The sequence below is a fragment of the Amphiprion ocellaris genome, chromosome 20 (genome assembly GCF_022539595.1).
Source record: "Amphiprion ocellaris isolate individual 3 ecotype Okinawa chromosome 20, ASM2253959v1, whole genome shotgun sequence".
In the NCBI taxonomy this organism is placed as follows: domain Eukaryota; kingdom Metazoa; phylum Chordata; class Actinopteri; family Pomacentridae; genus Amphiprion; species Amphiprion ocellaris.
Genome location: NC_072785.1, coordinates 6812278 through 6824613, shown reverse-complemented (window position 1 = coordinate 6824613; position 12336 = coordinate 6812278). Strand labels below are relative to the sequence as shown.

At 37.7% G+C, this 12336-nt stretch overlaps 1 protein-coding gene across 5 annotated transcripts in view; it reads left to right on the top strand.

The window, feature by feature from the left end:
- dnmt3ab (DNA (cytosine-5-)-methyltransferase 3 alpha b) overlaps window positions 1-12336 on the top strand; it is a 59465-nt gene extending 47129 nt beyond the window's left edge. For all 5 annotated transcript variants that reach the window (XM_023271647.3, XM_023271652.3, XM_023271639.3 and 2 more), the window contains 9 exons: window positions 3573-3756; window positions 3838-3922; window positions 5426-5571; window positions 6702-6792; window positions 6886-7034; window positions 7468-7553; window positions 8411-8480; window positions 8799-8917; window positions 9029-12336. In XM_023271647.3, coding sequence (XP_023127415.2) covers window positions 3573-3756; window positions 3838-3922; window positions 5426-5571; window positions 6702-6792; window positions 6886-7034; window positions 7468-7553; window positions 8411-8480; window positions 8799-8917; window positions 9029-9170 — 1072 coding nt within the window. In that variant the 3' untranslated portion in view covers window positions 9171-12336. The remainder of the gene's footprint in view (window positions 1-3572; window positions 3757-3837; window positions 3923-5425; window positions 5572-6701; window positions 6793-6885; window positions 7035-7467; window positions 7554-8410; window positions 8481-8798; window positions 8918-9028) is intronic.

Sequence of the window (12336 nt, the reverse complement as noted above, 5' to 3'; positions counted from 1 at the left end):
TCATGTCACTGCTTCTGATTTATATTTGTTTTTCCCGACACAAATGGCGAGATTATGCCATTACTGCTCATATTGAATACACAAAAGAGGCTTAGCAGCGGATCGCAAATCTCATAGTGATGTCAGGCTCCATCATGGAGGTCCAGCGGAGATGCGACAAATATAAAGTGTGGTTGTACTGTCTGTCAGTTAAATAGTCGGACTGCTGTTCACTACAAAGAAACAGTCTGATAAAGTGTCTTCACACAGTCGGACTACGACAAACACTACAGAGAACACACTGTCAGACAAACAAGGCTTTGCTGTAAGTTTAGATGATGACATTTGACATTTGAGTGACATTTTCATAACTCGCTGCCTCTCGAAACTCCCAAACCTCATTCAGAACCGTTTAAACTCAGCCTCATAGACGTAAAACAAAGACTAATGCTGCAGCTGCATGCCCAGTTTCTGACCTCTGATTGATTTTTACAAACTGATTTAGACAAGAGAGAAATGTCAGTTATCTGTCGAGATTCCTTGGAAGGGTAAAGCTGAAGATATTCTGTGGTTTTACTGTCAGCAAATCCCAGCTCTCGATGCGTTCTCTCTCTATTATTGTGAAAAAAAAGTCATTAATTCATACAGTTTAAGCAATAAATAATAAAATGAGACTAAATGGTGCATTTCAGCTGCAAATGAACACAGATTTGAGGCTCCAACTGAACAGTGTGCCTGAGATTGACTCAAAATAAACTACAGTGTCTGTGTTTATTGTAATGAAGCTACATGTGATCCAGTGTATTAGTGAGGCTCACCGAAGTGTAGTTTTTGGGCAGCAGCTGATTTATATGACACAAAAGAATAAGATACACAGGTATTTGTCAGTGAGATCAATTCATTGCCTACAAAAATACAGTAAATTTGAAATGTGACAGCAAAAATACAAACCCACTAGACAGCTCTATAAATAAAACAGCAAAGAGAACAACTCCGGCGACCCGGTATTTCTTTAGAATCTGCTAACTAATTATGGCAGAATCATCTGATGTTGCTGTTGGATGTTATTTACCGTGACAATAAAATATTTCAGGATAGTTTATATTTATATGGCTCCTTTTGAAGTTTCACGGTGCTGCACAAAGGCAACATGGAAATACAGGAGATAAATCGAAGCGTACGGAACAACGAATATGTGAAAGAACAAAATACAATCACCACAATGCAAAGGATAGCAGAACAAGCAGACCAACATGGTAAAATTATATTTTAAAAAATGACTTAGAATGTAAATGAACAGAATAAAATAAATGAGACTAATTCAAAGGAGGCCTTATGATGAACCAGGGCTTTCAGAAATGTTTTAAAAGAAGAAACTGCCAGTCTGAGATCCTTTGAAAGGGAATTCTTTTACTTGAGGGACACAAATGGCAGAAGTCCGATACCCACTTCTGGTTCCAAGGTAACATTCAGAAAGGATCCTACCAGATAATCTGAAACAATGAAATCTTAAAATCAGTTTTATTACTAATTGGTTACCAATGAAGGCCAGCAAGAACTGGAGTAAAGTAACGATGAATGTATGAGTGACCTTTTCTAAGTCTAAAAGCCAACTGAACAATGTTTGTCTCCTGAGGATTGGCGTTCTAAACCCCAAAACCCACTAATGTGTTTGAAAGGTACGTTGTCTCTAAAATATCTGCAAAATGAAGCCATTTTTCACAGCCACAAAATGTAAAAAGTGAATGAATCGTTGAATTTTCAACTTTCTAGTGGTCCTTGAACTCATCTCAGGTAACTTAACCAAAGCTTACAAACATGATATTTCAAGAAGATCCATTTACTTTTGTTGAGTTTTTAAATGGAACAGTGTAACTAAAATATTCTGTGCTTCTTGGCACAACTGGGAAGCCATTGGTGACTCAGCCGTGGCCAACAGTGACATGACAAAAATTGTTAAACTTTTTGACTGTACTGCAGGCTGTGCTCGAAAAGGTTGAGGAGAAAAGTAAAAAAAACTCATTAAAAACTAAAAGTACTAAAATATCTATTGTATGCCGAGTCACTTGGACTTTTTTTCTTATGGAAAATTACCATGCATGTTGATTACACTTCTATCTCTTAAATGTTTATAAAGTTCACCTGTGCAAAAGACATTTGTGTTCTTTTCACATGTAGCCATGCTTGTGCTGTTTCCATAGAGGCGCAGGACTAAATGTTGCAGTGAAAAATGAGCCAGCAGTGAGTAAAAATGTGACGGCAGCAAAAACAAAACGCCCAGAAACTGCTTGGAGTTCAGAGGGTTAAAGGAGAGACATGAACTGAAAACCACTCTCAGACTTCGGGCCTGTTGTTGCTGAGCATTGGTGAATAATGGGCTTAAACCAAACTTAGAGTGATCTGTATTGTTTTTAGTCTTAGAAGAAGTGATTTTGATGATTTCTGTGTTTTTGCCGACACTGAGAAAAGCATCCTCGATCGTAATTTTAAACCTCCTTCTCTGAACTCTGTCCCAGTTACATGAAATATGCTGGACTCAAATGAAAACGGTCCCCGCCAAGCCAAACATTTCTTCACAAAGCCCTGGCAGCGTGAGGGATTTATTCCCAAACGGAGAACATTTGTGGGAATTCTGGTAGATGTTTCAGCCCTTCTTCAAGTTTTTTTTATAGAAACTTCTTCCAAAAATGGCAGAAACATGGGAACAGAACATGTCAAAGTGTGTCCTGTTTCTTATTGTGGTTCATTTGTTGTCTCAAGTTAAACCCATTTTAACTAGTTTCAGGGACGTATGTCGTGAACAGTATCATCCCTGTAAGATTTATATGCTTCTTCTAGATCAGGGGTGTCAAACTCATTTTAGTTCATGGGCCACATGTAGCCCAATTTGATCTCAAGTGGGCCAGTAAAATCATAACATAATAACCGCTAAATAGCAACAACTCCAAATTTGTCGCTTTGTTTTAGCGCAAAAAAATACATTCTGACAATGTAATGAACTAGCTTTTTACAAAGAGTTATGAACAACCTGAAATTTCTTAAGCAGAATAAGTGAAATTTCAACAATATTAAGCCTCAGTTTATCATTTGTGTATCACAACTTACAGATCACAGTGTCTACAAAGGCACAAAACATTCAGTCTCAGGTATCTGGAACTGAACAGTATAGTATTTTACAACTTGTCAAGATCTAGAGATTATTTTAAATTCCCATTCATTTCCACTTCTGTGTAGTAAACCTGACACACCACACCACACAACCTATTCCGAAGTAAGAAGACGGTTAAGTTATCCCCATGCCTTGTAAATGTAGAAGGTTTATACATAAAAAATGCATAGAAGTTACATCAACAATAGGGTTCAACCGAGTCAAACTCTGTCATACTGAAGCTGCTGACTCACTTTATATTGCACAATGTCCAGTGTCTTTAAATATTTTAACAGGAAGTACTCATTATCACCTTTACACTTTGCAAAGTCGTCCAGCGGACCGGATTGGACCTTCTGTACTTGACGCCGACTTCTTGCTTCTGCTGGATATTGGATAAATTTAGGACTTGTTATAGTAATAAATCTCCTTGGTCTTCGTTCAGGTGCTTCTGTGTGGAGTGCGTGGATCTCCTGGTCGGTCAGGGAGCCGCTCACGCCGCCATCAAGGAGGATCCGTGGAACTGCTACATGTGCGGTCAGAAGGGAGTGTACGGTCTGTTGGAGCGTCGCACCGACTGGCCCAGCCGTCTGCAGCACTTCTTCGCCAATAATCACGACCAAGATTTTGTAAGTAATTGGCCTTTTAAGCTAAGAATCTCCATTTTTTTTTCTACCTGTGTGCTTAACGTTGTCGGTGTTGTGTTTCAGGATCCACTAAAGCTTTACCCCCCAGTCATGGTGGAGAAGCGGAGGCCCATTCGCGTCCTGTCGCTGTTTGACGGCATAGCAACAGGTCAGGCAGGAGTCCTTGCTCCTCTTTGTCAACAAATCCCACTTGTCAATGCTTCCTGTCTCTCTTATTGTAAAAAATGAGTCATTAATATATACAGATTTGTCTTATAAATATGCCAAACAGCAATAAATACTAAACAGGACTAATTTGGGCATTTCAGCTGCAAATTATTACAAATTTGAGGCTCAAGTGAGCATTTACAGCAACAAAATAAACGGCAGTGGCCCATGTATATTATAATGAAGCCACATTTGATCCAGTGAATTAACGAGGCTCATTGATGTGGGGTTTTTGGACAGCAGTTGGTTTTTATGATACGCAGGAATATAAGAAACAGGTGTTTATCAATAAGATCAATTTATTGCTTACAAAAATGAAGTAAATTTGAAATGTGACAGCAGACAGCTCTATAAATCAAACAGCAGTGACAACAACCCCGATAATGCTTTAAAACCGTGCCACTATTTGATGGCATAGCAACAGGTCAGGCAGGAATTCATTCTCCTCTTTGTCCAATCAAAATCTGTATGAATTTTCTGCTTGTTCCCTGTTACACTAGTTTCTTTAGTAAACACATATTTAGAATGATTTGACCACAGCAAAATGATTCTTTATCCTTTTAAGTTGACTTTCAAGTCATAGTTATACTATTATTAGACAATAAGCATTGAAATAATTGCATTTTTTTACTTTTTAGTGTGCTCCTGTGTGTCAATCAAAAAATGCACAAAATAAGTTATTATTTCAGAAGTCAGTATGTGACGATACATAGAGAGTGATGCAGGTTGAACAAAAACAGTTTTTTTTATCTTTAGTCCACTTTCATATCATGATTAGACTTTAATTAGGCAATAAACATAAAAATAATTGCAATTTTTTATACTTTTACGTTGTGCTTCTATCTAATAAATCAATAAATGCACATAATAAATTATTATTTCAGAAGTCAATATGTGATGATACATGGCGAGTAATGTTGGTTAAAAAAAGATTTAATTTTTTTATCCTTTTAGTCCACTTTCATGTCATGTTTATACATTAATTAGGCAATAAACGTCAATATGATAGCAAATTTTTAACTTTTTACTGTGTGCTTCTATCTATAAATCAATAAATGCATAAAAGAAGTTATTATTAATTGAGAAGTGAATATGTGATGATACATAGAGTGAGTGTGATGTAGGTTCAACAAAAATCTGTTTTTGTTTTTATCTTTAGTCCATCTTCATGTCATGATTATACTTTAATTGGGCAATAACCATCAAAATAATTGCAATTTTTATAGTGCCAGTCATTATTGTTGTTATATTAGAAGTGAATACCTGTTGCTACATGGAGAGTGATGTAGGTTGATCTGACTCGTCCTTCTCTGGTATTATCCAGTTGCCAGAGCTTCATTTCTGCCTAACTGGGGACTTTTTATGCACAATTAGTTTGTTTTTGTTATTATATACTGATGAGTTTATTGTCCTTTATCCTGACTTGTGGCTGCTTCCTGTGCAGGGCTGCTGGTGCTAAGAGAACTCGGCATCCAGGTGGATCGCTACGTAGCCTCTGAAGTGTGCGAAGACTCCATCACTGTGGGCATCGTCCGGCATCAGGGTCGCATCATGTATGTTGGCGACGTGAGGAACGTCACGCGCAAACATGTGAGTTTGTTTTATGCTGGATGATTTCAGTTGTATCATGTTTCATATGGTAGTCTGAGGATTAGAGCTCTGCACAGTTTTGATCCTGTGGAAAACCCAACGCTTATGTATTAGTTAAAAAAACAGAAAGAGAGACGTGAGCAAAGGCAGACCCAACCCAAATGATTAATGGGATAATTAGATCTAATCCAAAATGCAAACTGAACCGACCCTAACAGAGAAAACACAAACAGCAGCAGCAGCAGGATGCATTATCAATTAATTAGACTAATTAACAAGCAGCTGGAAAGGGAAGAGATAAGAACTGAATTTATTATTTTATACTACACAAAAAAATGACATACAAGTCCTAATTACAACTCGTACACCAGCAATAGTAGCTATTCCATTCGGATCCAGTCCAGTTTTGAACACAGTGAAATGAATCTCTACCTGAATTAGATATCTGTTGCACCTTTCAAAATTTTGAGGTGCTGCCAAAGCCAATGGGAAATACAGGAGATAAAACCAAGCATACAAAACACAAGATATAATAAAGAAATAAATGAAATAACCAGAATGCAAAAAATAAAAAAAACAAGCCTGATCAGATTTTGAAAGACATATACTAACGACAAGAACTGTCCGAACCTCTCAAAGGCTGGTCAGATCACACATAACTGTTTTAACATGCACCAATTTTCATTTTAAGCCTTAAAAGTGGGATAAGAGTACATATCAAATGGCAAACTGAATACAAAAATACCAAACTTCTTGGTAATTAGCTCTGAATTTGAAATAATAAAACTCCCCAAGCATTAAAACTGGTGTTTTCTCACACTAAACTGCAAAAATCTGGACTCATACCCTTCTGAGCTTAAAATCTATACTTTCACTTAGGTCTGACTATCAAAATAAGACATAAAAACTCTTCTTGCCTCGTAACCAAAGTGCATGAACTTATTAAAGATGGAGAGTAGAGACTAGAGGACAATAAAGGAAACCCCCTTAGAGTCTAGGACATCAAGACTTCAGGATCTAGAGCTGATTATTTTTTTGAGTGTTTGTGTCGCAATATATCTGAGAGATTATTATCTCTACTGTCTGTCTTTATCTCTGTGCTTCTAACTCTGTCTCTTATCTTTGTGCAGATACATGAGTGGGGTCCCTTTGACCTAGTTATAGGTGGAAGTCCATGCAACGACCTCTCGATAGTCAATCCTGCTCGGAAGGGTCTTTACGGTACGTTTAGAAAGTTCCTGAATCAACTAAATCAACATTATATTATGGGGTTGTGTCTTTCTACTGTGTTTAATGATTCTCTCCGGCCCACAGAGGGCACCGGTCGCCTCTTCTTCGAGTTTTACCGTCTGCTCCACGAGGCCCGGCCGAAGGAGGGCGATGACCGGCCTTTCTTCTGGCTCTTTGAGAACGTGGTGGCCATGGGGGTCAGCGACAAGAGGGACATATCTCGCTTTTTAGAGGTCAGTCGTCGTGTTTTTCCCTGCGAGTCGCGTCTTCCACCTCCTCCTGCAGATACAGTGTGACGTGAAGTGAGGATTTGTGGATTACGAATGCCCCCTTGTGGTGCTAATTCATTATCTCGAGACACGGATCATTGCAAAAGGAGCTCTGACCCTTTTCCATCTTGATGTAGCAGCTTTAATATGTTTAATGTCCTCTAATCTGCTGCTAGATAGCTTCTATTGCTCTCCACTGCAATTGGCTCTGTGGAAAATGTGGTGAGGTTAAAATAATCTCCGCTGTGGAGAATTCATTGGAGCCCACAATGTGGAGATTTGATTCAATTGAAGCCACATTAGCAGTAGTGTTGTACTATAAAAAGATAACCACGTGTTATTGCTCTGTGTTGCAAATTGAAGCGTGCTTCCTCTCTGATTGGTGTTTGTTTTTCAGTGTAACCCAGTGATGATCGATGCCAAGGAGGTGTCTGCCGCCCATCGCGCCCGTTACTTCTGGGGAAACCTTCCTGGCATGAACAGGTTGGTGGGTGAATCGTGAGGCAAGCAGAAGCCTCTGGCATACCCAATGGACAGAAAAACATCAAGAAGGGACTGCTTTTGTTTATTTTTTTACCATTATTGACTATGGCACTTATTGATTAACCAAATGAAGTAATGACTCCGTCAATTGAGGCAGCTTTGGCTTGGTTTGGATCATAAGCAACAATATTTGTAATCTTGCAACCAAAAATCAACAAACCTTTCGGTGATCTCCAAAATCCTGTGTCTTTACAGTGAATAAAACAGTTGATTAAGAGATTAATAAGCAATATGCTTCTACACCGCTCTGAAACTTACCTCATGTACGGCTAGTTTAGAAGAGATTTCACATTTCCAGTGCAGATTTTTGTTTTTGGTTGGAAATTGCAATAAAAGACTAATCCTGTATAAACAGTAGTGCATAAATCAAATATATTGCACTTTTTAAAGCAGGGTTTTTGGGCCTTTGTTTGTAGATATGCACAACATGAAGCATGTTTGGTCCATATTCAGTAAAGACAATGAGTCTGTTACCTTATTCAATTGAAATCTATGCATTTTCCAGTAATTTCTGACCATTTGATTAACAAAAGTGTCTATTATGCTTGAGCAAATGAAACCCCAATTAGCAAAACTGGTTAAAACAAATCTCTGTATTTAGATTTTATTCTCCGTTGATCTAATTTTAGCTAAAACAAACCTCTTCGTGGCTTGCCAAAGATCGCCTTCTGCAGGAAAAAACAGTGCAAAGGACACTCAGGCTGTCTAGAACACAATCAGTAAACCTAACTTTCAAATCTGTTGAATATAATCTATGTGACTATAAATTGAGACTCCTGTTTATTGTCTCATTTCAGGCCCCTGACTGCCATGTGCAATGACAGACTGGACCTCCAGGACTGTTTAGAACACGGGAGAACAGCGAAGGTACAGGCGTGATACTGAAAACATCATACCACCAATAGAAGAGCATGCAAAATATACTGGTTACTGATCAGAAATGGATGTTATTGTAACTTTTCTGTATGATTTAGCTGAAATTGTTGGTTTAAGTGCAGTAGGAGCCGACACAGTTTGATTTAGGAATGCACAACTTTGCACTTTGGTGGCAGCAAAAGGTAAAAATCTGAGGAATCATGAGACAAAATCTTCATATTTGATTAAAGAAGTACCTAAAATTATAGAAAAAGTCTCAGGTTTTGAGGCTTTTTCATGCACTAATGTGCCTTTTTTACTTACTATCAGTTTGACAAAGTGCGGACCATCACCACCAGGTCGAACTCAGTCAAGCAGGGCAAGGACCAGCATTTCCCCGTCTACATGAACGAGAAGGAAGACATCCTGTGGTGCACTGAGATGGAGAGGTGAGTAAAGATCCTCCTTTGAACTCCCTGTTACAGCTCGATGTGAGATCAGAGTTTCAAGATTCTCCCTCTCTGTCTTCCTCCTTATTCCTGGTCGTTTGCTGCCGTCAGGGTCTTTGGCTTCCCTGTCCACTATACAGACGTGTCCAACATGAGCCGGCTGGCGAGGCAAAGGCTCCTGGGCCGGTCGTGGAGCGTCCCGGTTATCCGCCACCTGTTTGCACCACTTAAAGATTACTTCGCCTGCGTTTGAGCGGCGACGAACGGCCGCTCCGAAGCGTTTTTAGGAACCACAACACGACGCAACTACATAAACGAGAGCCTTGATCCTCAAATTATACGCCGGTATAATTTGCGCGCGAAACATTTGACGTAGATTTCACATTATTTCTTGTATTTTGAATTGTAATTCTTATTCTATTTAATTTTTGATATGTCATTTTACCTTTTTAGCAGTGTTATCAAGTATTGTTGATTTGTTTGTGCAAGCTATACTTGAGACTATGCTTTCTTCTCGAGACACTGAGACAGCAAAGTGCTACACATGTAAAAGAGGAGGGTTAGAGTGACGGGGAAACACCGGAAAGAGAGGAGATTAGTGTTTTTAAAAGATATGTGAAATGTTTCTGCTGTGTGACCGTACTGCGAGATTCCCACCTGCAGTGCGGCCATGCTTCCAGCTACTGAGCCTCACAGATGTGAAGAGAAAAAGGCGATTTTTTTCATTTTTTTATTATTATTTTAAAGTGTCAGGAGAGCCGTGTCTCTGAGAATCCAAAACACCAGATCACATATACCTCTTTGTTTACAGTTTCTATACACAACTGAAGGTAATAAAGGTACTACTGTAATATGGTTACAATACCATGGTGCTCCAAAATGATGAGAAACATCATAGCCCATGTGGCACTGAGACTTTATTAGGACAATACGGAGCTTTTTATCCTGTTGCTGGAAAAAACTTGTTTTTATTGATTGAAAAAAATCTGTTCCGTTCCGTTTTTGTTCACTTCCAACGGAGTGACAGACATCAGACGACTGCGAAATAGAGTTTATCCTCTTTTTCTGCGATTTTACAGCTTTTATACAATTTCTAGTGGTGCTCATTCAATCTCTCAGCCTTGCTACGCTCAGGCGGCTACAGCGCCTGGATCTGCACAAAACAGAGTGAAGCTAAAGCCACATGGGAAATGATGTTTTCTGTCATTCAAAAAGTGTAAAAAAAAAAAAAAAAAAAAAAAAAAATTAAAAAAAACATCAAAGTCTGTGGTGAGCTACTTTTTTCTAGTTTCATCCTGACCAATGACATTACTGTACAACTGTTAGTAAGCGTGGTCGCTTAAACTTCCACGTCTCGAAACTGAAAAAAAAAACAACTGTCAGGTGCAAAATCCTCAACGATATGGTGCGGCTTCACAAAGTTCTTCTACCTTTTTATAGCAATTTTGTGCTGTTTTATCAACATTATAAAGCACTTTTATATGTATACTTTCTTTTTTTTCTTGATATTTTTTTTAAAAAGATATTGGTTCTTGTGAATTGTTTTTGTTCTTTTGGGTTTTTGTTTAGTTTTATGATGTGAACTGATCTACCCTCATGTAATACTTTTTGTATACAGTAGGGCTGTGCCAATAGAAGTGGAAAGAATGGATTTTGATATGTGAAACCCATGTTGTTGGACTCGGTGTACAGTCGGTAGATGGATTGACATTTGTAAACCCCCTTTCCCCTTCTTTTTTCATCCATATTGGTCTCTGTTAGGAAGCAGTGATGCAGTATGTTTTCACCCAAATTCAAAGAATGTCTATCTCTATTAAGATTGTAAGATTTAAGACAGAGTTAAAGAACTGTGTCGTCTGCTTTGTATTATCTTTTTTTGTCCCTTGTGAAGGACAGTCGGGCCTCTGCCGCTTCACCGATTAACCGTCATGTTGGCAAATTAGTTTCAATCCAAAATTTGGATTACGTTCACCGAACTAAATTCTCTTGATTGTAACCTCTAAGTTAATTATGGAGGATTTAGGCTGCGGTTTTGTCAAAACGTAAAACTGACACAGTGTTCGGCGAAGACGTCAGCACTCAAAGAGGGTAAAAAAACAGATGTATATCATATTTAAGATTCTAAATTTGAAAATTTACTTTTCTCAATGTAATTAATTTCTTAAGTGACCTTATCGCCATCATTTTTGTCCACACGCGAGGCTCAATATGAGCTTTGATATTTTAACCAGATGTTATTCCCCCACTTCCTCCTATAATACTTAACATCCCCTTCACATTTGTACATTTTGTACATAGAGTTTTCCGGTTGCTGTTTTTGTCATTTTTTTTTTAATTACGTATGAGATGTACAAATATAATTCTTTGCTAATATATATCATCAAATTAGAAATCTTTAGGTTAAAACTGAAAAAAAATCAAGTGAGAAATTTGATTCAAAACTGTGCTTTAAGCATTAGATTGTAGGGAGACTCCAAGTCAAAGGTTTTTTTTTGTTTTTTTTTTTTTTTTTAAATCATTCTGATTTGTTTGTGTCAATTGAATCCAGATCTAACGTTGTGTGATTTTAAAATATCGGCCTATGGCCCGCTTTAAGATGAACGGTCTCAACTTCGCTGCACAGCCCTACAATGGTGGTGTTTTTTGCTTCTGTTTCCTTTTGTAAGACTTTAAAAAGAGGGATTTTAGGTGTTTCCGATGGTGCTAAACATTTTATCTAATCAAGAAAAATATATTTGATTGGAAGAGAAATAAACACGTCTTGACGATGACTGTTTTACGTTCCTTGTAGTAATGGAAAAGAACTATTATTTCACTCATATAAATATATTAACAAAGGCATTTTAACTTTGTACTTGAAAAAATAAGGATAACAAATAATGAAAGGTTTCCTATATTGTTTTAGACTAGAGATTGCTGTAGTTGGTGCTTATCTGTGGGAAAATCGTGTGCGGATAAAAAAAAGAAAAAGAAAAAAAACAGTAAGAAATTTTACTGTAGCATAATGTATGCTTAATACGCATTGCTTCTTAATCCTACATTCCATGCCGTAATATTCTCCATGTCTGTTTTTCAGAATGTTATTTTTGAATTGATGCTTTTTTCTTTTCTTTCTTTGTTTTTTTTTTTTTTGCTTTATCTTTATCAGAAACATTTCATTATACTGTTCAACGCAGGTCAATTCTTCTATATTTGGTGATACTGTTGACACTCTGTGACTTTCTTTCTGTCATAACTGTTTTATGGCCTATACGCTTTTTTCCTCAAGACCAGTTCGTACAGCAAATGTAGCAGTCATTCTCCACTTTAAACCCCCCACCCCCATACTTATGTTTAGTGTCCAGAGAGAAGATAAAGGCTCCGTATGTACTTGTGCTGGAGAACACTTGAATAAATGTATTGTTTTTGTGCAAAAAAAA